The sequence below is a fragment of the Echeneis naucrates genome, chromosome 12 (assembly GCF_900963305.1).
Source record: "Echeneis naucrates chromosome 12, fEcheNa1.1, whole genome shotgun sequence".
NCBI classification, from domain to species: domain Eukaryota; kingdom Metazoa; phylum Chordata; class Actinopteri; order Carangiformes; family Echeneidae; genus Echeneis; species Echeneis naucrates.
In genome coordinates, this window is record NC_042522.1 from 19,220,829 (window position 1) to 19,244,815 (window position 23,987).

Below are 23,987 nucleotides of genomic sequence, written 5' to 3' on the forward strand. Positions count from 1 at the left end.
GACAGGAGTCGCCCTGCAGAGAACAGGCTGTGTGATGACTGAGGGGAGGGAACAGATGGAGTCCAAATTACTGTTTTCTTTGTTGTAATCACGAATAAGCACTTGCAAAATCTACTGTTTCTTTTCTCCTTTTCGTTTTATTTTCTCTTGTTTTTGAAAGACAAAGATTCACAATGTACTCGATTTTCTCTTTTCTGATAAGGCAAAAATTCAGGGGAATTAGTAGTGAATGTAATACAATTAGTTCCTTTTTTTTTTTTTTTTTTTTCTTTCGTTCTTTTTCACGGCTGTCGAGCTGTGACAGAAGGTCTAGACAATGGAACATAACAGAATATCTAATAAATTTGAACAAATAAGAGAATCAGTGTGCCGTTTCCTGTTTTTGTGTCTGTCATTCTGTGTGCTTAGAATGAATCTCTCTCCTTTTCCTGTGACAGCAGACACTTACTGTATTTGAGATGTGAAAATTTTCCTGATTGTGATCATCTGAAGATATTTTTCACATTTCACATCAAAATGTTCAACTTAAGAGAAAAACAACACAATCCAAATGAACAAGTGGCTCCTTTAATTCATAGTTAGTTAGTTAGTTCACTTCAGATAAGTACAGTTTATACTACGGCTAGAAAAACTGAAAAAATCTGGTATTTATAATTTACTGTGATTAAAGAAAAAAATAATTTGACACCAAAAAATAAAAAATCCTTTGTCAATTTCTGTATAACCAATAGAAAAAAACCAATAGAGTTGCAGATATTCACCAATATAATGTGTATTAAATTGATCTGGCTCCCGTTATTCACCGTTTTAGATATAATGGAGCCAAAATGTTCTTTTTAGATAGATCTCAACATATTTGCAACTTTATTACTCCTCTAGTCAAAATGATTTTGCTTTTCATGTGTATAAAGTATAAAATCCAAAATATTACTTTTTCTTCTGCAATATAACTATTAGTGGGAAGTTTTAACATATTTCTGTGATATCTGATTTAAACAGTCTTTCTTCACCATTTTTACTCAAATCTTTGGTCCTTCATTAACCAACCTAAACCTGGTTCAGACCAAGTCCAGGTCTTTGTGGACACAGTGTTCACTGATGTCGGGATGATCCCCCATCTGTGAGATGAGCTGGACCAAAAAGTCCAGATCCATGCAGGCTCCACCTCCCAACCTCCAGGACTTGAGTCTTAAACAAAGAATGATGGATGTTTTCAAACCTTTAAATAATCATCATTCCTTTATGGTTTGTCAGCTCATTTCAATTTCATACCTTACAATTCCTTACTTCTTAAAACTTGTTTTAAAATGATCTAATGAAGTCTCCTGATGTTTTTTTTTCTGCACTGAACAGAAATATTTACCTTTTTTAACCTGTTTTTATTTAACCACCCCATTGCCAGTTGCACAATTACTTATTGCTGTACATTAATACATTGCACAGTTATAGTTATTACTGTTATATATTGTTAGTCTGTTTATTCTATTGTATATTGCAGATATATACATTTTTATTTTGTTCTGTTGTGCTCATGACTGCTGTGTCACAGCCTTTCTTTTAGTTTACTGAAGTTGACATCAGGAGCGGTGCAGATGCAGCTTTTTTTTTTGGTGGATTTGCCCCGATGGGAACTTCCTGTACAAAAAAAACAAACAAACAAAAAACAACAACAAAACACAAAAAAACAAAAAGTCAAATCCTTTAATCGCTGCTCCGGGCAGCTCTCTGTGCGCATGCGCGAACACTTCCCCAGCAGGTAAACTCCACCATGGCGGCGAGAGGCCATGTGCAGGATCCCAACGACAGGAGACTGAGACCCATTTACGGTACGGACTCCCTCCGGACCTGCGCGCGTTTTGGCCGTTTGGAGGTTCTGCTGGAAGCCGGGTCCGGGTCCGGGTCGGGGTTAGAGCCGTGTGTCGGAGCCGGAGGGCAGCGCCGCGGCCCCTCCAGCTCCGACCACGGCTTCTGCTGCCCGCAGCGCCCGATGACAGTGCACCTTACCCGGTCTGCCGACCGGCCCGGGGTAGGACACGACTACCGAGGCCGGTGTGTGGGTGAACGGCGGCGTGTTTCGCGTCTGAACGCCGTTAAACGGCCCCGGCCGGTGTCTGCGTCCTCCGGGTCGGACAGTTTCTGCAGCTAACGGTCGCTGTTTGACAGCTAGCCTAGCATGCTAACAGGTCGGCTAGCCGCGGACATGCTGCAGCTGCCTGTTCGGTAAAAAAAAGAAAAGCAGTGAAAATATGGGAGGACGCTTGTTTTGGACTCAGGTCGACAGCTGTCCTCTCTGTGGTCCGGTGCAGGTCCCGGTCCAGTCTAGACCGGGACCTGCTTTGTTTCCTGCAAACTGCCTCTAACACGGTTAGCTTCCAGTTAGCATTCGGCTCATAACAGTTAAAGGACAATGCTTCAAGCTAACGCCTCTTAGCCTGTTAGCTGGTTAGCATGGACCTCATAATAAGGCTCCTACTCTGATGTTGTTGAGCAGAAACTCTGGACTTTTACGGGTTTTATTGGTTTGTTAGCTTTTGGATGAACTCCAGCTGTTTGACAGATGTTTGGGGGGGATTTTAACTTCAGTTGAGCATTTTAATTTTATGCTACACAGAGAAACGTTGAGCAGCAGCTGATGATTGTCCTGAAGCTGTCAGTCAATTTCTCCATCAATTGTTTTGTCTTGGAGAATTTTAATAGAATAAAATATAGTGGAAGTATTATCATAATCAATGAGTTACATAAGACTATAAGAAACGAGGTCTGAGCTTGTTGCAACAATGAATGAATCTGCTGCAGCTGAGAAATTCAATTCATCAATTGTCCTTAAAGTGTTCAGTACCAAACCACTGAATCCTCCTATTTTAGAAACAGGAGCAACAAATGTGCACATCAGTCTTTTAATATATTTTTTAAAATATTATTTATTTCTTCTTTGAATTTTTCTCTTTGCTGCCTCAATGCTGGAATTTCCCCTCCGTGGGCCAAAAAAAGGAACATCTCATGTTAAATCATTTAAAGTTGTGCTTAAGAAATAATTGAGTTGTTGCTTGTTGATTTTTCTGTTGAGCAACTAATGAATTAATTTGAAGTTGTCCTGTGTGTTGAAGGTCCAAAAGTGGCTTTAGATGATCCTTCAAGTTTGGGCTTCTTGTTTGATAAAACTAATCATTTTATTAGTTGGGATTCAGGTAGTCTGTGATTTATCAGTTGTTGTTTCTTTCAAAATTACTTTTTAACCATTTCTGAGGTGAAAATGATTATTTGATTGTATATTATTGGAAGTTGCTAGCTAAAAGTTTTTCTTTTACAGTAAATGTTTGCAGCTGGCGCTTGTCTGCAGAGCCTTTTTGTGTGATGATGTGTGGAAGATGTCAGACAGAAAATATTTGATGGATTATGTACTTTTTATTTATTTATTTTTTTTTTTAAGGTTCATTTCCATGTTGGTGTGACACAGTTCACTTTATTTTGGTTGACCCTTCTGTGCGTTTGTTGGGATTTGTTTGATTCTGTTTTGATTATTTGCCTTTGATTAATGAGGTAAAAGTCTCAGCGACATCTTTAAAGTTTTTCCCAGTTGTGACAACATGACGGAGACAACATCTGTCAGAGTGCTCTGTGGCAGTTCCAGCTAGAGTGATCATTGTATGTAAACTACAGAAATATCCCGCAAAGAGGGGAAAAATGGAAGAAAGAGGAAGAAATGTAAATGCAGAAACAGGCTCATGTCATAAAAATGATCTGAAGCCAAAAAAGAACTGTACATTTAATTTAAAAGCTAAAACACTGACCCAGAATGGTCGTCTCCAAATGGTTCCGAACTGACTGACAACAACAATAATCCGATGGGACACTTTTTTCCAACATGTTTAACACATTTCACAGTAATAAACAACAAATAAATGAATGGCTGGCCCACAACTATGTCATTCTGAGTGGATGGTAAAGGCTGAAGTATGCGCGCACACACACGCACACACACTTCAGTTCAGCCTCCTCAGGACAGCTGGGTGCCAAAATTAACTGTGGCAGACAGGACACTGTGGTTATGTCATGTCTATTCTCTCTGTTCAGACTGTCATCACAGCTGAAGTTGATGAAAGCCTGCAGAGATGTGAGGAACCCGAACACATCACTCCGGTCCAGAGTTTACCGGGTCACGGTCCTGCTGCCAAACTAAGCAGCTCTGACGCTGCAGCCGTGGGAGGAAAGACACATTGAAGTTACTGTCAAGGGACTAGTTTATTCATTTGGTTTCTAAAATACATTCTCGAGCTAAAATGACCATTTTGGCTGTTGAACGTCAGTCAGCAAGAAGCTACCGGTGATAATAAGACTGCAGGAATATTCACACAGTAGAAATACTCAATTACAAGGACGACTAAATCAGTTTAAGCAGCAAAATATACTTAAACCAGATAAAAACAGTTTGGTCATCATAAATTCTAATTCAATCTTCATCAGAAGCCTCAAGTGACAGTTACCTTGTTCTGGGGTGGGTTGTCCCTTTTTGTTATTCAAAATGAATACAACCTCACACATCTCATGCGATGAGATCATGTAAACAGCACGCTTTCAACCTTTTATAGGAATGTACAGAAAAACATGCCAATATTTCTCACAATGACAGCCAGCCTGGAAGAGACTGTGACGAGCATCTGAAACAGATGTTTACTATAAACCCGTCGTGTAAAACAGCCTATTGTCGAACATTTTCTTACTGCTATATCAAAGTCCTTCCTCCCAAAATGTCCATGTATGCGACCTCCCTAAAATTCCCTAAAATTCATTTGTGTGTTGGTGTGTTGTTGAGATTAGACTAAAAACTATTTAACGGTGTTTAATTGGAACCTCCACAAGATGCATTCAAATCCAAACTCTCCAGTAAAATGCTGTTCTGTGTGTTTTCCCAGATTACCTCGACAATGGCAACAATAAAATGGCGATCCAGCAGGCAGATAAACTGCTGAAGAAACATAAGGACCTGCACTGTGCCAAGGTGGGTGACTCAGGGACTCCTCTCTCTGGGGGAGTTGAGTTCGGTGTGTTTTCTCCTTCGCTGTCAGCACAAATCTGCGTGGATCTGCAGACAGATCCGTCAGGAGTTCACAGATGAAGCCTCTGACCGTTCAGACGTCTCCATGTGTTCTTCCTGTAATGTCTCTCTCTTTATACTGCAGCTCTATAGACACACATACGTTTCTGCAGACTAATAAGAGTGCAGCAGTGAGCTCAAGGACAAACACGCTGCTGCTGCAGAGTTTCCCAAATGTGTTTTGTTGTTGTTGTAGCTCCGTGTTTATCACTAAAATAAAACACCTAAACATGCCCAAATCCAACAGAGCTGTCACTTCAGTTGTGTTGCTTACTTCATGAACAATTCGACGTCCTTATTGGATCTGTCAGTGACAAACCAAGACAGATGAGATAAGGAGAGACTTGTGTCCTTCTGTTCACCTGTTCTCCTCTTTTTGTGTCAGTTGTGTTAGAGGTCTCAGCTGATCTTCAGCCTCCAGTCGGTGATTAACAGGCTGCTGATATTTTCAGATGTTACCTCCTTTTCTCGTCTTCATGCCGCTGTATCAGAGTCTGTTGGGGTCCAGTGTGGGTCTGATAAATGAACACACAGCCGTCTCTTTGCCCTCTCAGGTCCTGAAGGCCATTGGCCTCCAGAGGACGGGGAAGCAGGATGAAGCGTTCACCTTGGCCCAGGAAGTGGCCACACTGGAGCCAACGGACGACAACTCACTGCAGGCTCTGACTATACTGTACAGAGAGATGCATCGCCGTGAGTACACACACGGTCCACCTCTCACCACCTCTGCAGTCTGGTGATAATACTGGTGATAACACTTTGTGCCTGTTGTGACAGCGGAGTTGGTCACCAAGCTGTACGAGGCCGCCGTGAAGAAGGTCCCTCTGAGCGAGGAGTATCACTCCCACCTCTTCATGGCGTACGCTCGCGTCGGCGAGTACAAGAAGATGCAGCAGGTGAGACTGCTCACGTCCACACGTGTGAATCAAAGGCACAAACCCGAGTGACTAACAGCTGTGGCTTTTGTGCTCCATTGGTAATTAAAAAGATGGACACAGGATGTTGACGACTGCGTCTTGGCACTTTACAGGCAGGGATGGCCTTGTATAAAATTGTCCCCAAGAATCCGTATTACTTCTGGTCTGTCATGAGTCTGGTGATGCAGGTAAGGGCAGCCTTTCGCCACATGGACGTTCGCTTTCCTTCAACGTTTTGGAGATTCTGAAGTGAATCCATTTGGTCTGTCGTTCAGGCCATCTCAGCACGAGATGAAAAACTGGCCCAGACAATGTTCCTGCCTTTGGCTGAACGCATGGTGGAGAAAATGGTGAAGGAGGAGAAGATTGAAGCCGAGGCAGAGGTGAGGAGGAGATGAAATATTGATTCTGCTAAACGTTGTTTACTGACTCCAACTCTGAGATGTTCTAAAGTGATGAACTGTAGAAAATGCTACCAACGAGGAAAATGAAGTTCAGTTGCAGTGTTAAAATGCAAAATTGAGCAGAACAGTTGCTACAAAGACAACAAGGCCTTTACGACAGTCATAACTCTTCCTCCATGTTGTTCCACTGCAACAGTCCAGGCTGATGAGACCCAATCAGAGAGCGACCCTGGGGGGTTTCCAACGGTCTCATTGTTTTCTCAGACAGGTGTTCAAAATGAAACAGAATGTTTTGGACATGAACTGAAAGTGTAGAGAAATGTGGACGTGTCCTGATAAGGTTGTTTCTGTGTTGAATGCCAGACACTTCAGTTCCGTCTGTTTTAGCTGTGTTACCGCAGTGTGTTGGTCAGTTTGTGCAGATGTTTGATACATTTGACCTGATTTTTCTCATCAGGAATTTATATCCTCCTCTTTTCCACCATTGCTGAGAGAGATGAACAGTCAAATTACAATTTAAAATAAACAGCTCATTTTACTTTGGGCTTGAGAAACATTCAGTATATTTAGTGATGACTAATTCTGGAAGACAAACATGCTGTTGTTGGCAGAAGTTTCCCTAATTGTCCACAAGGCACTAAATAGTTTGTGTCCTAAATATATTATGGAAATGCTTGACGTAATTGAGCCTAATGGGTCTCTGAAGTCTGGCAGAGCTGGTCAGCTAGTGGAGTTAAATGTAATCTAAAACCAGATCAAACCTGGACAAATGAAATCTACCAAAACTGTAAAAGCGGCTTTAACAAGAAGCTAAAAATTGCCTTCATTTAGTTCTTTTCCCTCACTCTTTAGTTTTTTATACACACACCCTGTGCTTTATTTAAAATTGTAACTTAAACTAAGCACATTAACGTGTGTGTGATAGCGTGCTGTACAACTAGAACTGCCTGTCCTTCTCGCTCCATTTAAAAACAGTTAAAAGAATTCTTCATAAATTCAGACTGGAACACTTGGGCCTGCTCTTATTTCTGAGAGAAGTGTTTGAAATATTAACTGCTGTTTCTGGCTCCTTGCAGGTTCAGCTGTATTTTATGATCCTGGAGCGTTTGGGAAAGTGTGAAGAGGCTCTGGATGTGATCAGGGGGCCGCTCGGAGGTGGGTGGATCTGTGTTTTCTCCTCTAAGGCCGGACGGATCCGTCCAGAATCAGTCTCATGTTTCATCAGAGGGTGCGTCTGAGCAGTGCTTCCTCCATCAAGTCATCAGATAAAGCACATGGATCGACTTCAATCTGTAAATGTGCCTCATTAGACAAGATCTTCTACATTGACTTTATGGAGATCCAAAAGATGATGTAAACAGTGCAGAGTCCAGTCAGACATTGATGGGATATTTAAACCCCATTAACATGTTTGTAGGATCAGCAAAACAAAAACAAAATGAGGTTCAATTTATTATTGATGCATCCTCCTCCAGAGAAGCTGACCAGTGAGCTGCAGAGCAGAGAAAACAAGTGTATGATGCTCTACCAGCGACTACAACGCTGGCCAGAGTGCAACGCCTTGGCCCACAAGCTGCTGCTCAAAAAGTGAGTACAGCCGGTCCCCACAAACACACATCCTGTGAAGGAATGTTACCAAAGAATAACAAACTACTGCGTTTCTCTTTCCAGTCCTGATGATTGGCAGTTCTATCCCTCCTACTTTGAATCTCTCTTCCACCTGATCGACCAGTCGTGGAGTCCGCCAGAGGAAGGCGAGCAGTGAGTACACAGCAGTTTTTAAAAGCTGGCAGAAAGTGAAGGCTTGAAATGAGGCAGCTCATAAACTCATGGTTGACATCACGAAGGGCCGACAGTTCATTTAAACAAACACCATTAAGACCAATTTATGGTGTAATAATAAAAAAAAAAAAAAAAAGATGTTGAGTTGAAGATTTCTGAACTCTGTCAGGCAGAGATAAACGTGAAGTCTTTGTGTCTCTCCAGCTGTTCGGAGGGAGCGGTTCACCACACCGTGGCCGAGGTGGTGAGGTTTGTGGAAGAGAGAATTAAGGGGGAGGACAGCAAAGAGTCCCGTTCGCTCAGAGGGCCGTATTTAGCTCGTCTCGAATTAATGCACAGATTGAGAGAGCGGGGCTGTCCGGAGGAAAGCCTGCTGGGTAAGAAAAACTGTACAAACGCTGCCGGCCGCTTCGACCTCTTGTTTATCACGATTTATTTTTTGGATTTAAACAGGCGAGCCTTTAGAGCTCATGGTGCAGTTCTTCGGGAAGTTTGGAGACAAACCCTGCTGCATTACCGACCTCAAGATATACCTACACCTGCTCTGTCCTGAGCAGCATGTTCAGGTGAGGCACCACAGCAGTCCCGTTGAAGCGCCTCCAGTGGAGTCGTGGTTGGTCTTGATTTCTTCTTTTGTGGCATTTTTTAATTTAGTTCATTAACCGTCTGAGCGAAGCAGTTCCGCTGGGCGAGCAGGGCGAGGAGGGATTCGCTTTTCCAGAGGACACCAAAGCGCTGCAGAGACATCTGTGTGTGTGTCAGCTGAGTCGAGCGCTCGGGCTGCATCACAGCCTGGATGTGGACGGGAAACTGCAGCTCATCACCGAGCTCAAAGCTCACTATCGTCACGGGCTCAAGTTTGGTAAGAACATCACTTCCTGATATTAAGATCAGATCGAACACGGAGCAAAGAGATACAAACTCAGAGTCAAGACTTTACTGAGCACAGAAAGATGTTGTTGGACTGTTTTATGAGTTTGTCCCATTTGTCTTTCTGCTCGCAGGGAAGAACTCTCTGAAGACGGAGCTGCAGTTTTCTGATATGTATTGTCTCATGGCAGCTCATGTATACATCGACTTGTGGACAGAAGCGGGTGAGTTTCTCTCTTCTACATCTTCGTCAGACTCGACAGTGATGTGCTTCTAACTGTGCGTCTGTGTGTTTTAGGGGATGAGAACATGGTGTGGCAGTGTTTGGGGATCTTGCAGGAGGGTTTGTCTCACAGTCCATCAAACGCCCAGTTCAAGCTGCTGCTGCTGCTCCTCTACTGTCACCTGGGAGCCTTCGAGCCCGTCGTGGACTTGTACTCCAGCTTGGACGCCAAGCATGTACAGCACGACACTATCGGGTCAGTGCACGACAAATGGAGTTACCTTTAAATACATTTGGGTTCCTCTCAGGTGTTCAGGTTGTTCTAGAGCTGATCTGAAGTTTCTGTCTTTATCTGATCAGGAGTTCTGCAGGAAAGCAGCAAAGAGTCAGACTGATCCAAATCTGAACTAACTGATCTGGGTGTAAAAATGCTTTTTTCTTTTTAACTCCAGGTTTCTGTTGACACGTTACGCTGAGTCATTGGGGCAGTTTGCTGCTGCCTCCCAGTCCTGTAATTTCTCCCTCAGGTTTTTCCACTCTAACCAGAAAGATGTGAGTTTATCGTGATTTGATTGCTGAGACTTTTAAATCATCTGGCTCTCGTGTTACCTTTCATCCTTTAATGTATTCCTCTTCCTTTCCACCAGACCTCAGAGTATATCATCCAGGCGTACAAGTATGGTGCGTTTGAGAAGATCCCAGAGTTCATCGCGCTCAGAAACAGGCTGAACCAATCGCTGCACTTTGCTCAAGTTCGCACTGAGAGGATGCTGCTGGACCTGTTCCTCGAGGCCGACATGTGAGAATGTACTCAAACCCGTACTGGACTTGGAACGGCGTCAGCTGTGGAGCTGAATTTCTCACCTGTGTTGTCATTCTTTTGGGTGTTTTCCAGCGTATTGAGTCTGGAGGAAAGTGTGAAGGCCATGTCTTTGTCTGCAGAAGACGACGACATCCCCTGGGACAACATGAGAGACAACCGAGACCTGACTGTTTTCACCAGCTGGGACCCGAAGGAAAGGTACGGAGCCGGGCTCACCGTATTCTCTGCAGGAATGGAGGCGCGTTGAGCCGTCGCATCCCAAATCAAACCCCCTCTTCCCTCCACAGACAGCTGACTGACGAGCACCGGCATCAGTCTCTGGAGGAGGAGTCCCTGTGGCTGAGGATACGCTCACTAACGCTCCGCCTCCTCGCCGTTTTGGCCGGCCTGGGACACGCGCCTTCGCAACAGAACTCTGAGACGACCAATGAGAACGGAATCGGGGACAAGACGTCTGTCCTCAGCAGCCTGCTGTCTCAGCTCAATCAGACTCTACAGGCAGCTGCTCAGATGGCAGAGAAACGTGTACAGGCAGGTTTAATCTTCACAGGGATCTGTTTATCAGCTGCTCTGGTCCCTTTTTCCCACCAAAACCTGATTATTAGGTTTATTATTAGCTAAAACTCAACTTTTTGCTGCCATTTTATTGATAGTGACACGTAAGGATGCGCCCGTTTAAAGAGGACAGCTGTGACACACTCGGTTTTAAGACGCAGCCGTGCGTCTGACGTGAACATGGAAATAAACATGATTTTGGTTTTCCTGTTTTATAAAATAATTTCCAGCTGAGGATTTCTCCACCAAATGTTATTCAGCCTCAACGCTTTTTAACTGAAGTTAAACTTGTTTCTGCTCATTGAATTCTCTGCGGCACATTTAAATGACGTAATGTTGGAGATGGTATAGTGTGTTGTTTTAATGTTGTTGTTGTTGTGCTACAGTATCCATTCCTGGGACCCCCCTCCACTCGTATGGGCCCAGCTCTGTCCAGTGGGAGCTGCCAGTGTCAGGCAGCAGCCCTCCAGCTGTCGGTCCACCTCCAGGAGCTGGACACGGTCGGCCTCGGTAAGAACACAAAAACACGAAGCTCAGATGGATTGTGTCACCGCCGTCATGTCGTCTGACGCCCTCCACCCTTCTGTCTTTGTACCTTCCTAGATGAGTCATCGGAGCTTCAAACCCAGATCTGTAACAGTTTCAAATCGTTAGTAGTACAACTTCAAGGTGAGCAAGCAGCTCAAATTCAATTTATATTTTTTTATTTAATGAAAATTAAACTTATAAACGTATTTGTTTGTCCCTCCGTCTGCAGAAATACTCAATAAATGCAAAGGAGATTTATTGGAAATGAAAGAGAGCAAATTAAAAACCCATCCCTCCTTATTAGAAAACCTAATCTTCTTTGTTGAGGTGAGACACACACACACACACACACACACACACACACACACACACACAGTTTTATGTTTCCTCTCCGTTCTGAATACGATGCTCTCTTATTGTGACCCTGCAGACGATCTCTGTAGTCTTGTGGATGGCTAGTTACTGTGCCAAGATCCTGCGACCACTGAAGACCAGCCTACAGAAGAAGAAGAAGAAGAAAAAGGACGCAAACACAGCTCTGGTACAGCTCCGTCTGTCTGATACAAATGTTCATTCAGAGCTCTTTAATGGGAACTTCACTGATGATGATGATCTGCCTGTCTTGCAGCCATTGGTGGTGTGCGGATTCCAGGAGCTGACGGGGAGCTTGCAGGACCTGCTCACCCAGGCTTTGGAGCATATAAAGGGGCAAGAGACTGGCATGACGGCCCTTAAACTAGCCAGTTTAACCTTGGAAGGACACACGGAGGTCAGTGTGCAGCTTCTTTCCCTCCTTTTTCATCACATCCATCAGAAAAACTATCAAAGCTCCTCGCTTGAGAAGGAAGTAAACAGGAAGCAGAACACAAGAATAAACTGATTCCTGCTCTGTTTCCCTCTAAATGGAGCTTCATTTAAAAAAAATTAACATCATGTTGTACTGAAGACTGTAAACTAGAGACTGAGACCATAAACTCATCAGGAAAACGTTTACTGAGGAGGGGGAGGGACATTTTCCCATCGACTTCAACACTATCTGACTTCAGTGGAGTGGTCCCCTGATGGTCAGCAGAGAGAATGAAGGATTTAGACTCTTTAGCATTGGTCCCACCCTGAAGACCCGGGTCCAGGTTCATGTTCAGGTTATACAGCCGTTGGTGCTCCTCAGAGGATGAACCGCTGAGCCTGACTTCATTGTGCTCTTTTTTTTTTTTTTTTCAGGAGGAGGCGTCGTTTACGAAGGCTGCTATGGACAAGGTGCAGAGCAGTTACCTGCGCTCACTACAGGAAGTGGGAGACCTGCTCAAGAAGAGAGTGGAGACTATAAAGAACCTCAAGATCTGAACGCCATCATGTTCACCCAAAGTACGATGACTATACCCACCATCACCCCCACCTTCAGCTTCCCTACGAGTCCTCCACCTCCCCCCGCTGGTCCAACAAACCCAGTGACTTCCTGCCTCTCCTCTCCTGCGTGTTCCCACTCAGCGTTTGTGAGCTGTCAGTCTGGACCTGTTTTTTTTTTTTTGTTTGTTTGTTTGTTTTGTTTTGTTGTTTGTTTTTCTTTTTGCTTTGTTTTTTGTTTGTTTGTTCTCTCCGACACACTCTGGAACATTTGCAACTCTTTTAGCACATAAGCTTGTAAGTAAACTCATAAATTTATACAGCAGTTATAAAGAGAAAAAAACCTGCTCCTTTAAAATAAAATAGGAAAATGAATAAACCATTTTAGATGAACTAATCTAATAAATTATTGTACATAGGAAAGAGCAACTACCACAGTTCATTGACAAAATGAGAATATAAGACACAATAAACCACTATACTGTTTGTTGGTCAGCTACGTTTCATCTTTTTTTCCTCACTTTGTTTTTTCCAGAGACTTTTACAACAATCGATGTTAAACACATACACACACACACACACACTTAACTCTGAGGAGCAAAGTAACTTCAATGTGCTGCTTTTCCAGCTGTTTCTCTCTTTAAAGAGCAAACAGGCACAATTTTTTTTTTTTTTCATTAAACAGATTCTCTCTGGAGATGTGGACTTCTGGCTACCAGCAGAACGTTTCTCATTCAACAAATGTTTTGTCTTTTGTGGGTGTGTTCTTTCTTTTTTTTGTGTATCTTGTGTGTTGCTTTGGTGTTGAAAGTGGAGCTGCTTCTGTAGTTGCAGTATTATAAAGAGCAATGTTGGTATGAGTTCATTTACAGGACTTTTTCAAATTTGAATTGTCTTTCTTTCCTCATGTCCTTCTTTTTTTGTCTTTCCTTGCCTTCCTCAGTTTCCTTCCTTCCTTCCTTGATGCCCGTAGAAGTGTTGCTTTTTTAACTTGTCTATGTTGAATTACATTTTTCCAGCACAAACAACAAACACAGATCAATAGATGAAATAATCAAAATCCTTGAAGACTGGACTGATATTTAAGAAACCGTGTGCGAATATATAAAACTGAATGTTCAGCAAATCAGTATGTTTTCTACTCAATCCTGAAGGACTTCCTGTCTGCTCTGACGCAGAAGTAGCAGTGTGAGAAAATGCATCAGTGTCCAACCACTTTATTTTAACTGACTGAAATGATCCTCATAAGAACTTATTTATGGGTGTCTTTGTGTACAAAAATAAGACACAAGTTCTGGTTTGGCCTTAGACCACACCAGTAGGAGGGGTTTGTCTCGTTTGACCCAGATCTGATTGTACAGTCAGTTTATTTTTAGCCAACATGCAGTTTTGTGTTTATATAAAGTCCTGGGGTGGCTCTTTCCTCTGGAGGTGAGCAGCTCAAACTCAGAGCTGCGTTACTCAGACTGACTTTGGACCTAATTGTAAATAAAAGAGGCAGCAGCCTTTTGGAGGAAGTCGGTGTGTTTTCAGAGCAGCTGCAGTAGATGCTTTCAGATTTGTCCTGTGTTCATGTTTTTGTCATTCCCACCAACTTCCCTCCTCAAAAAACAAAATAAGGAACCAAAATGATGTCATCAACTTCAGCATCATCTTGATGTGAAAACATCTCTTATAAAGAGCCAATGAGATGTAAACAGATCTCACAGAGGAGCTGTCACTGCAGCTCACTGCAGAATTCTGAGTTGTTTTTTGTTTTGTTTTATGGTTTTATTCAAAATTTGGCGCAACAATGTGAAAATGTGACATGTTGACTCCTCCCCTTTCCCTCAGCCTCAGTCATGTATATCCATACAATCACACACACACATCTGCTAATAAATGCCTTTTGAAGTGGTGAACCCATCTTGTTTGAATGGAGAAGATGTCTGTGATCTGACTACATGTGTTTGTTGAGGTTCAGATTAATGGTTGACAATCTGGAGTGTCATCTCACCACCCTGTTTTGTTAGAAAATGGAAAACAGAAACACTGGAATGTCAAAGATTTTTTAAATAAAAAAGGTAAATGTGAAATTTCCCCCGTTGTGCTTCTATTTCTCATTTAAATTATTCAGTAGGTGAAAATGTGATCATAAATAGTTTATTTCTCTTGCTAACTGCTGTGTTAAAGTACATTTTTATCATAGTACATTGATGGCATGATTCATATTGAAATTAAGATATATTTTACTTAAAATTTTGAATCCATAATTTATTACAAATTCAGCTGTAACTCAGTTGTGTGTGTATATTTTAATAAATCTTTTCCAGCTGTAGCAACATTATGCCTTCTGTGTGTTTTAATGTAGTAATTTATTGATCTTAAGGTCAGATTTCCTTCCTCAAGACGTGAAATGTAAGAAGCAAAATTATTTGCAATGTTAAATATGTAATAAAGAATTATAAAATATAAACATAAATATGTTTATATTTAGACGCGTTCAACTAAATATAGAAAAATGTTGAGAGACAATTTTCCACAGAATAATTCCACTTAAATGCGATCTAATTTAAATTAAATCTTCTGATTATCTGCTGGATAAAATTATTCAGATAATTAAGATGAAAATGTTTTGTTTTATTTCCGGTCTGCGGGTGGAGTCACTTCCTGTCGGTGGCAGCAATAACTTCCGGTTCACGGCAGCTGCTTGTTTTTGTCCGTGAAGAAGAAGGTGGTGCGGTGAGACAGCTGTGGACACGAAGACAAGCTGAATAAAAAGATGTCTTTGTTGGGAGGCTGCGGGGGACAAACATCCTGCTACATCAGCAAGATCTGCTGATGTAGCTTCAACGGCTTTATACCTCTCCGGCTACTTCCGGTCAGACAGTTAGCCTGTTAGCTAGCTTAGCCTAGCTGTCACCGGGTTGTGTTGTTTTCTGGAAAAAGAGTCACTTTCCCGTGAAAACACATGAGTGTGTCGCTGGTTGTTATCCGTCTGGAATTGGCCAACCAGTCTCCGTCTCCTCAGGGGTTCCAGTATTCAGCCGGTGAGTCCGGTCGGTGTAAGCCGGGAAGCTAACGGGCAGACACCGATGTCTGCCGTCGGTCCGTCCGGTCGGTGCTGAACTCAGCTGGGTGTGTTTGTTTTTGTTTTTCTGCCTCCGCAGTTGAAGGCATGTCGGAAGAGGAGCTGCAGGACAGAGCTCTGGGCTTAGCCAGACACACCCTGAGCGGGAAGACCGAGCTGGAAAGAGCCGCTGTGCTGCACCAACACATCGGCAGCAGAGCCATGGGGGACATGGTCATAGAGACCTTTGAACCCGGAGCAGGTGAGCCTGCAGCCCGCTACACCGTCCGGGATAACGAACATCGTCTCTATGGAGCCTCTGCAGACAAAAATAAAAGAAATAACTTATTAAAAAAATGAGGATGCATGGCACTTTTTTTGTGGAGCCACTACTGAGGAAGTCCAGAGACACAGACACTCTGAAAACAGAAGCAGCCTTCACTCTCACAGTTAAACACAGACGAGTCCATTTCTCTAAATAGTTCAATCATTTCTATGAAGTCAACATAGAAATGACAAAATACTTGTAATGTCATCTCACTTCTGTGGCACAAATTCAGGTAAAAGGAGCTCTTGCTGTTGCCTTCACTGACCTCAGGCCTGTTCGGGTCCTGGGTCCCTGGACTAATAATAATTAATGATAACCAACAGTTTGTCTGTTGTGTTGATGTCTTTGGACTGTGAGAGGAAGTCAGAAAACTTGGAGGGACAGAAGGACATCCTTCTCACGCTGAAATGCTTTATTTAAAATGCAGTTAAGATGCAGGTTTATTTATTTATCTGATTGTTAGTTTTAAAATCTACAGCCACATCTAATAAACAACTCATAGAATCGCACAATCATTCAGCTCACAAGTACACAACTGTTCCCTCGTGTTTATCTCCTGAGCTTCTCTGTTCCATCAAGGCCGAAGTGAAGACCACGGTGATCCAGTGGAGCAGAGCAGTGACCTCCAGGCTGCAAAGAGTGAAGCAGACAGTCAGGAGGACAGCAGTGCAGCGACAGGAACATCACCAGATTCCCCCTCCAAACAGCTCCCAGACCAGATCTCTTTCTTCAGCGGAAACCCCTCAGTGGAGATCATCTATGGCATCATGCACCTCTACAAGACCAAGTGAGCCCCAGCTGATGTGTACATCCACTATTATCAGCCGTCTCTTTGTGGGAGGTCTAATTGTTCCTCTCTCGTTGAAGCAAAATGACTTCCCTGACTGAAGATGTAAGGCGCAGTGCGATGGTGTGTATCCTGACGGTCCCAGCGACCATGACCAGTCACGACCTCATGAAGCTTATGGCGCCATTCAATGACGTCATGGAGCACATGAAGATCATACGGGACTCCACTCCAAACCAGTACATGGTTCTGATTAAATTTTGCACACAGGTAAGTGCTCAGCGTCATCAGCGCTATGTTGGATTGAGTTTTTTGTGTAACAATAATAAAATAACTTGATTTTATGCTGTTTTTCAGTCACATCTCCACTGATTAGTCCTGCAGGACTTTTCAGTTTGTGATCTCTTCCTGTCACATATCCTCAAAAATCTGTCAGAGTTCAGACTTTTTGATGTATGTTGACGTTGCCCTGATTGCTTTTGTAGTTCTAAGAGAACATGTGTGTGAATGTTTCTGTTCTCCTCCTCCATCTTCCTTCAGGCTGACGCCGACAGCTTCTACACGGCGTGTAATGGCCGCCAGTTCAACTCCATAGAGGAAGCAGTTTGCCAGCTGGTGTACGTGGAGCGGGCCGAGGTCATAAAGTCTGAAGAGGTGATTGGTCACATCCAGTTCATCTAAAGCTGGGAGCTCTGTTTTCCCTGAGGTTGAATTTTCTCAAAGAACACACTTTAAAGTCAAATACAGCTCAGGGAGGACTGTTCCTACTGTTGTGTTCTGCTTGTGATCTCAGTTTTATAGTTGTTATATTTCTGGTGCTTTACATCATTTTTCTGAATCGTGTTATTGGTAGTTCTGGTGGTTTTATTTTTATTTAATCACAATCTTTTGGTGACCTTAATTCCAACAATTATTCTCAATATAGAGAATTGTCATAAGACTCACCCCAACTACACAACTGAGAAACTGACTTTACCAACCAGAAACATACAGGAGAACACAAACAATGTCAGTGACGTCAATCCTGCAGACCTTTGACCCCCCTTCTCTTTCCAGGGAGCCAGTCTGCCGGTAATGGAGCTGACAGAGCTGCCAAAATGCACCGTGTGCCTGGAGAGGATGGACGAGTCGGTCAACGGCATCCTCACCACTCTCTGCAACCACAGCTTCCACAGCCAGTGTCTGCAGCGGTGGGAAGACGCCTCGTGAGTTGGACACACACTCCGCTGTGATTACCAAGCTGACTCTGTGTCAGTTACTCCTTTTTATATTTGGTTTCCAGTTAATATGTGACTTTTAGTTTAGAGGAGCTCTTATTTCAGATTTTACTAAACAAATGTGACTAAAAATCAGCCTTTTTTTTTTATCCTTAATCCTGTGATCATTAATGATCAGGATTGATCTACAATTATGTAACAGGGTCACGTGCTGGGTCACCTGATTCTTAGTCTGGTTATTTCCCCAGGCTTCATGTCATGTGTTGTGAATTTTGGTCCCCACCCTCATGTATTCTTCAGCCTCACAAAGGTCACAATAGCTGAATGTGTGTTGTTGTCATTTTTCCAGGTGTCCTGTGTGCAGGTACTGCCAAACACCAGAACCAGTTGAGGAGAACAAATGTTTTGAGTGTGGAGTCCAGGAGGTGAGTGACATCAGTCTCTGTCTGTTGTGTTTTTGGATTCATTTTGTTGTGCTCTCTCATCACACGTCCCACGTTGTGTCTCTGCAGAATCTGTGGATTTGTTTGATCTGCGGTCACATCGGTTGTGGTCGCTACGTTAGCCGGCATGCCTACAAGCACTTTGAGGAGACGCAGCATACGTACGCAATGCAGCTCACTAACCACCGTGTGTGGGACTATGCAGGAGGTACTGAGTGTGTGCGTTTGTTGTGCTGCTGGTTGAAGATAGTGATGGTGCTGAATGATTGTTGTGTTACATCCACAAAAAAATGAAAAGGCTCCCAGTAGATTGAGACCCTTAAAGGACGAAACATCAGTGAAGAAGAAAGAAATGACCACCGTTTATTTATAACACAACAGAAACTGCTAAGAAAAGAAGAGACATGGGCCGCCAACTTTCCCCCTAAACTGTTTCACCAAGACTGAAAACTGGACTTCCAGAGCTTTAAGCAGTTTTAACCAGTAGAGGGCAGAAAGATACCAAACAGTGAACGAAAACCAGGAAAAGGTTTCTTTCCACTTATTCAGAGTACAGAATATCTATAAAATGATCCCACTTATACAGACCACTAAAACTGATGGTTTTAAAGACTATAGTTAATTTAATTTGCACTCGCCTCTTGAAAAATGATTCAAATGTTCATCATGATGCTGCGAGGCTGAATTAACTTGATCCACGTTCCTGCAGATAACTACGTTCATCGGCTGGTGGCCAGTAAGACTGACGGGAAGATGGTTCAGTACGAGTGTGAGGGCGACACCTGTCATGCTGAGAAAATAGATGCACTTCAGCTCGAGGTAAACCTTCCCTTCCTGTCGCATTGTTTTACTGAGTCAATGCCGGTTTGTTCTAACCCATGGTCCATCTGCGCAGTACTCGTACCTGCTGACGAGTCAGCTGGAGTCTCAGAGGATTTACTGGGAGAACAAGATCGTCCATCTGGAGAAGGAGACGGCCGAGGAGGTACCAACTGTCAGCAGGTTCGCCTCCGTTTCACATCACTGTGTGTGTCCTCTGACTTCTGTGTGTGTGTGTTTGCTCCGCAGATAAACAACATGAAGGCTAAATTTAAAGAAACCTTGGAGCGCTGTGACAACTTGGAGCAGCGGCTGGGAGAAATAACCAAAGAGAAGCAGAGCATCGAGAAAAAGTAGGTGTTGACTGACATGTTTTGACTTTTTGGTTGGTGTTTGAATTAATCATGGCTCCCAGAAGTGAACCAGCAGTGTCCAATTTAGATTTTTCATTTGAAATGCCATTTGATGTTGCTTCAGAGTCAACACCTGCTTCTTGATTTTCATAGAAAAAATCCAGTTGCTCTAAATCAAGCATCCAAACTGTCCCGGCTCAACATGCTAACGTTGGTTCAGCCTGTTACGACCCAGAAAACGGTTCTGATGAGCTCTCTGCTTGTTTTGAGGTTCACGCAGCTGCATGGTCGGGTGGTGAAGCTGAGCCAGGAGCTGCAGGAGGAGCAGGAAATGAACCGCTGCCTGAGAGCCAATCAGGCGCAGCTGCAGTCCCAGCTGGCGGAGGAGGAGCGGCGAGGAAAAGATACCGGTGAGTGCGGCGGGGTTGAATGGTGGCGTCAGTAAATATTCAAGGAAGTCCAGAAGGGGCCGTAAAAATTATTTCTTCAAAAATGACACAAACAGGAAATTGTTGACAAAAATATACTTGACAGAAATGTTTAAATTGGCTGAAGATTTAGAAAATATTCTCATAAAGATCCCCACACCTTCAGGAACATGTTGTTGTTTTGTAGTCTGACTGGAAGAGAAAAAAAAAAGTGCAGCATTTCCTAATTTTTTTGCAGTTACATTTGCAAATTTTAAACAAATGGAAGCTCAGTTCTGCTTGTAAACAGGAAATCCAGACCAGGAGGTGGACAGAACGAAAAGGGAAGGCGTCACAGTTAGACTCTTGGCCCGTCCTTTAAATTTGAACAGTGTGTTAGTTTAAAACATCGTGGCTGTCTGCAGCCTGAGAGCAAAGGAAATGTCAGCTTTGAACTGTGAACGGAAATTTAAAGTATGCAGTTTAGACATACCTGTATTTTCCTTCAACACTTTGCTCCGAGCATGAGGACTGTCCAAACAAATGCACCCTGGTATGTGTGCGCTTTATGTAAAAGAAACACACACTTTGTGCAGTTTTGCTTGTTTTGATTAGTTTAATTCTCAACCTCTGCCAATATTTAACCGATGTGGCTCAGAGTTAAGTCCGGTTGCTCACTTGTTGATTTAGTGTTGGTACTTGTTGTAATTCCCCAGAAGTCGTCTTGATGCCTCCAGGCCAATATTGAACCTTCTCCATTCATCCATCTCTCTCTCTTACTCTTGTAAGAACACGATTGAACACGATAGCTCAGTAACATTTTGACGAAGCTCCTTCAAAATTGGACTCGAGGCTGAACTGACCCAGCCCTGGTGGTCAAAGGTCAAAGGTCAAAGATATCTCCCTAATGCTTGCAGTGACTTGCCTCATGTTTGGTGCAAATGTCCAACAGGACTTTAGAAAGGACTGTCCGCTGGGACTCGAAGCTGTAACAGTTCTCACAGGAAGTTAATGATTTTTGTGACGCTGGATCAACGGTAATGGAATGGAACTAGTCTCTGCGGCGGAGGGATTTGACCGTGAAGAGGTCATTGTTGAACACTGAGTAAGATTCTTTGTTTTGTGCAGCAAATTCTTCCGGTTAGTAAAAAGCTTTAACAGGTGTGGTGTTCATCCTCTGACTCTGGACATTCAGCCGGGTCCGTCTCTCTGTTTGTGTTGGAGTATTTCTCTCGAGTTCACGGTGAAGTGAAGTGACTCGACAGACTTCAGCCTGTGAAACGTTTCCTGTCTGTGAAATCACACCTGAACACGAGGACCTAATCATCCCTGATTTATTTCATAATGTCAGGGATCAGGTGGTGGGGGTTGGCTCTCTCTTTGCTCAGCTTCTCCTCTGTCTAAATGTTTATCTCGGACAGGACAGGAAATTGATGCAGCTGTGTGGAGGCCGCAGTTTGAGGCCAGCTGTGTGGGTTGTTCATTTTACTCGGCATGTTTAAATAAGCTCAGGAGGTCAGACGTCCGCCCAACTGAAGTGAACATGGAAAGAGGAACTGTTCTGGTCTCTGGAGCTCATTTCCTCCTCTGTGACGACTGTCAGAGTGAATCTTTATAGAACTCACCTGTTTGCATTTTATTAAAGAATAAAGGTAATCAGAATTGAGGGCGTGGCCTCAGTGGTTAGGGGTGGAGTCATGTACTGCCAAGATGGCGACAGAGGATGAGCTCATCTGATCTGTGACTCTCTCTACGATCCAATCAGGTTCATTTCATTTAAAAAGGCAAAATATTTTCTTAAATGAAATTTGTTGGCATAAATGAACGAAGACGGAGGCTCCGCCCATCTTTATTTCCTGTCAGCGGTTTTCACCTGACCCTCCTGCTCTGCCTGCTGGGACAGATTTTGACATATCAATGTTTCCCACAGGAGCTGGTGGAGACCAAACATGGAGCTAAGAGATCTGTAACACGGTTGTGATGGAGGTTCAGTGAATGTTAACTCTTCCTTTTGTGGCGTTTTCTTGCAGAAGACCGTAAAGACTTGACGATAGCTGAACTTCAGGAGCAGCTCAGAGACGTGATGTTTTACCTGGAGGCGCAGCAGCAGATCGAACACCTGTCCCCAGAAGCTCGCAGCGAGATCCAGGAGGGGCAGATCAACATCGCAGCCGGCCCGGCGGACAGCGCTCTGGGCGCAGCCGGAGCCGCCGCTGCCGCCGCCGCCAGCAGAGGACGCAGAGGCCGCGGCAGGAAGAGGAAGTAAGTGTCCTCTCCAGGAAACAAAAGCACTAGGAACTTTTTGCTGCCTCATTGTGGGCACGTGTTGGCTTCAGTAATGTGTTTGCATCTTCATGGTTCACCAGAAAGCACTCAGAGCAGAATGACGATATTTACCTGCTCAGTTTTATTTAATGTAGCCTCAACAAGAAGGAACCTGACACCACCACATATGTAACACCTGCTATATGAACATATTCTGCTGTTCCAGATTCAAAAGAATCTGTTTTGGTCATAAATGGTATTTATTTGATCATTTGTGCACCATGTGACTCCCTGTGATCCATCTGATTCTGAAAAAGTGTTGAAAATATGAACGTTTCCTCTCCGTGTGAGAGAGAAGCTGGTAGATGATTTACTTTTGTGTAAAACATTTTATTGTGTTTCTCGTGTCTGTTGTTAAAGTAAAATGTTGGCTTTGTTTTCTTTGTTTGTTCTTTTTATTTTATCATGTTTCACTCTTTCCATTGAAACTACTCAGGATGATAAAGATAGAGAAGGAGGAGCTTTTTAGATGTCTTCTATTTTTTTATCAGTGCAGTCGGAAAGTCTCTGGAAGGACTGTGGAGTAAAAAGAGTCTTAAAAAAATGAAATCAATCTGAGTATAAATGACAATTACCAATAAATCATCTGCAGTGGGCTGATGGACAGAAACTATAAAGATCGTGTCTTTCAGGACATTAGTTAACTTTTTTGTAATAGAATTTTTTTTCCTGCCACATTTCAGTGAAAATTGTCTTTTTACTCTGTTATATCTATTTTTACTGTTTATATACAAAATGAAGTGCCCACTTTATTAGGAACGCCTGAACAGTTAGTTTTGACAGATGAAGGAGTCGTCCATTAAAATTAAATTTACACATTTAAATGCAGACCAACATTAAAAAAAATAGTAAAAGGTTAAATTTCCAAATTATATTGCATTGTACAGGGAAACTAATAAAGTGGACTTCTACACTCATTTTTCATCTATTATGTTCACAGTTACAGCTGCAGTCAGTCAGTTAATAAGAAAGTAAAGAAAAAAACATTTGAAAGCGGAAAACGTATCTTTTATTTGTACTTTCAGAAAGTGAAGCTTCATGATTGTTAGTTAAAAGGCTGGAAACTGCTGATCCAGGTTGTGTTGGCCTTGTGCGAGGTGTGAGTCTGTACATCTGTCCTGTATACAAAGCATGTGATGTATTTTGAAAACAGCGGGTGTGACCTTTGACCTTAAAGACAGTCTCTCTGAAGTTCTCTGTGCTTTTTATTTTTGATTAAAATCCGACATTGAAGCTTTAGAAGGAACCGAACGGCCTTAATCATCAACTGTGGGGTCCAACTCCACAAGAACTTTTACACTCGAGGTAGAAAGCAGCTACACGACAGGCCGTTTGTCAGCATTCGGCCCAATCTGCTGCTGAAGGATGAGCTAAGCTACGAGCCTCCAGGAATTTACCAGACAGACACCAAGTGAAAGCGTGAAAGCAAAAGAGCAGATTTACAGAACTGCTGACGGACTTTGAAGAGGACGATGGGAGGAAAAGGAAGTTCATCTGCAGTGTCAGAGATACCATCGTATTACAGCAGAGATACAAATGATCTGCTAACAAGATCAATAAAATGTTGTCATTAAAAAAAGTGTTTGTTCCCACATAGATTCAGATCAGATATCAGTTTTGATCGTTCTCATGCTTCAACGGTTCATCAGACTGTGTTTTGAAGTTGTTTACACATTAATCCGCTTGTGAAAAGGCGTGTGAGCCGTGACACTGATGCA

The 23,987-nt window shown here is 43.0% G+C and overlaps 2 protein-coding genes across 5 annotated transcripts; both read left to right on the forward strand.

The window, feature by feature from the left end:
• The first annotated feature begins 1,748 nt into the window (after positions 1 to 1,748).
• naa25 (N-alpha-acetyltransferase 25, NatB auxiliary subunit) lies at positions 1,749 to 13,431 on the forward strand. 3 transcript variants are annotated; one of them, XM_029515579.1, is made up of 24 exons: positions 1,749 to 1,826; positions 4,914 to 4,999; positions 5,650 to 5,788; positions 5,873 to 5,991; positions 6,126 to 6,200; positions 6,288 to 6,395; positions 7,493 to 7,571; positions 7,892 to 8,003; positions 8,088 to 8,177; positions 8,403 to 8,575; positions 8,652 to 8,764; positions 8,853 to 9,060; positions 9,203 to 9,292; positions 9,367 to 9,547; positions 9,744 to 9,843; positions 9,939 to 10,090; positions 10,187 to 10,312; positions 10,402 to 10,645; positions 11,056 to 11,179; positions 11,273 to 11,338; positions 11,427 to 11,524; positions 11,628 to 11,738; positions 11,826 to 11,972; positions 12,419 to 13,431. In XM_029515579.1, the coding sequence occupies exons 1-24, from the start codon at positions 1,769 to 1,771 to the stop codon at positions 12,539 to 12,541; spliced, it is 2,922 nt and encodes a 973-aa protein (XP_029371439.1). In that variant the 5' UTR covers positions 1,749 to 1,768; the 3' UTR covers positions 12,542 to 13,431. The 3 variants fall into 3 exon arrangements, with proteins under 3 accessions (XP_029371439.1, XP_029371437.1, XP_029371440.1); XM_029515577.1 differs by having other exon boundaries at positions 11,826 to 11,966; XM_029515580.1 differs by lacking the exons at positions 1,749 to 1,826; positions 4,914 to 4,999; positions 5,650 to 5,788 and having other exon boundaries at positions 5,874 to 5,991; positions 6,084 to 6,200; positions 11,826 to 11,966.
• A 1,782-nt stretch (positions 13,432 to 15,213) lies between these two features.
• brap (BRCA1 associated protein) lies at positions 15,214 to 23,460 on the forward strand. Of its 2 annotated transcripts, none has more exons than XM_029515659.1 (13): positions 15,214 to 15,579; positions 15,697 to 15,852; positions 16,510 to 16,705; positions 16,786 to 16,975; positions 17,246 to 17,359; positions 17,762 to 17,910; positions 18,272 to 18,347; positions 18,435 to 18,573; positions 19,075 to 19,184; positions 19,261 to 19,350; positions 19,434 to 19,537; positions 19,808 to 19,947; positions 21,975 to 23,460. In XM_029515659.1, the coding sequence occupies exons 1-13, from the start codon at positions 15,492 to 15,494 to the stop codon at positions 22,208 to 22,210; spliced, it is 1,788 nt and encodes a 595-aa protein (XP_029371519.1). In that variant the 5' UTR covers positions 15,214 to 15,491; the 3' UTR covers positions 22,211 to 23,460. The 2 variants fall into 2 exon arrangements, with proteins under 2 accessions (XP_029371519.1, XP_029371518.1); XM_029515658.1 differs by having other exon boundaries at positions 15,214 to 15,570; positions 15,691 to 15,852; positions 16,498 to 16,705.
• Positions 23,461 to 23,987: the final 527 nt, after the last annotated feature.

Bases quoted from the DNA above. Each gene is read 5' to 3' on its own strand.
- naa25 (XM_029515579.1), top strand. From the start codon at position 1,769: ATGGCGGCGAGAGGCCATGTGCAGGATCCCAACGACAGGAGACTGAGA. The intron at 5,000-5,649 runs GTGGGTGACTCA...TTGCCCTCTCAG, and splicing joins AGGACCTGCACTGTGCCAAG to GTCCTGAAGGCCATTGGCCT. The intron at 9,293-9,366 runs GTGAGTTTCTCT...TGTGTGTTTTAG, and splicing joins CGACTTGTGGACAGAAGCGG to GGGATGAGAACATGGTGTGG.
- brap (XM_029515658.1), top strand. From the start codon at position 15,492: ATGAGTGTGTCGCTGGTTGTTATCCGTCTGGAATTGGCCAACCAGTCT. The intron at 15,853-16,497 runs GTGAGCCTGCAG...TGTTCCATCAAG, and splicing joins GACCTTTGAACCCGGAGCAG to GCCGAAGTGAAGACCACGGT. The intron at 19,948-21,974 runs GTGAGTGCGGCG...GTTTTCTTGCAG, and splicing joins GCGGCGAGGAAAAGATACCG to AAGACCGTAAAGACTTGACG.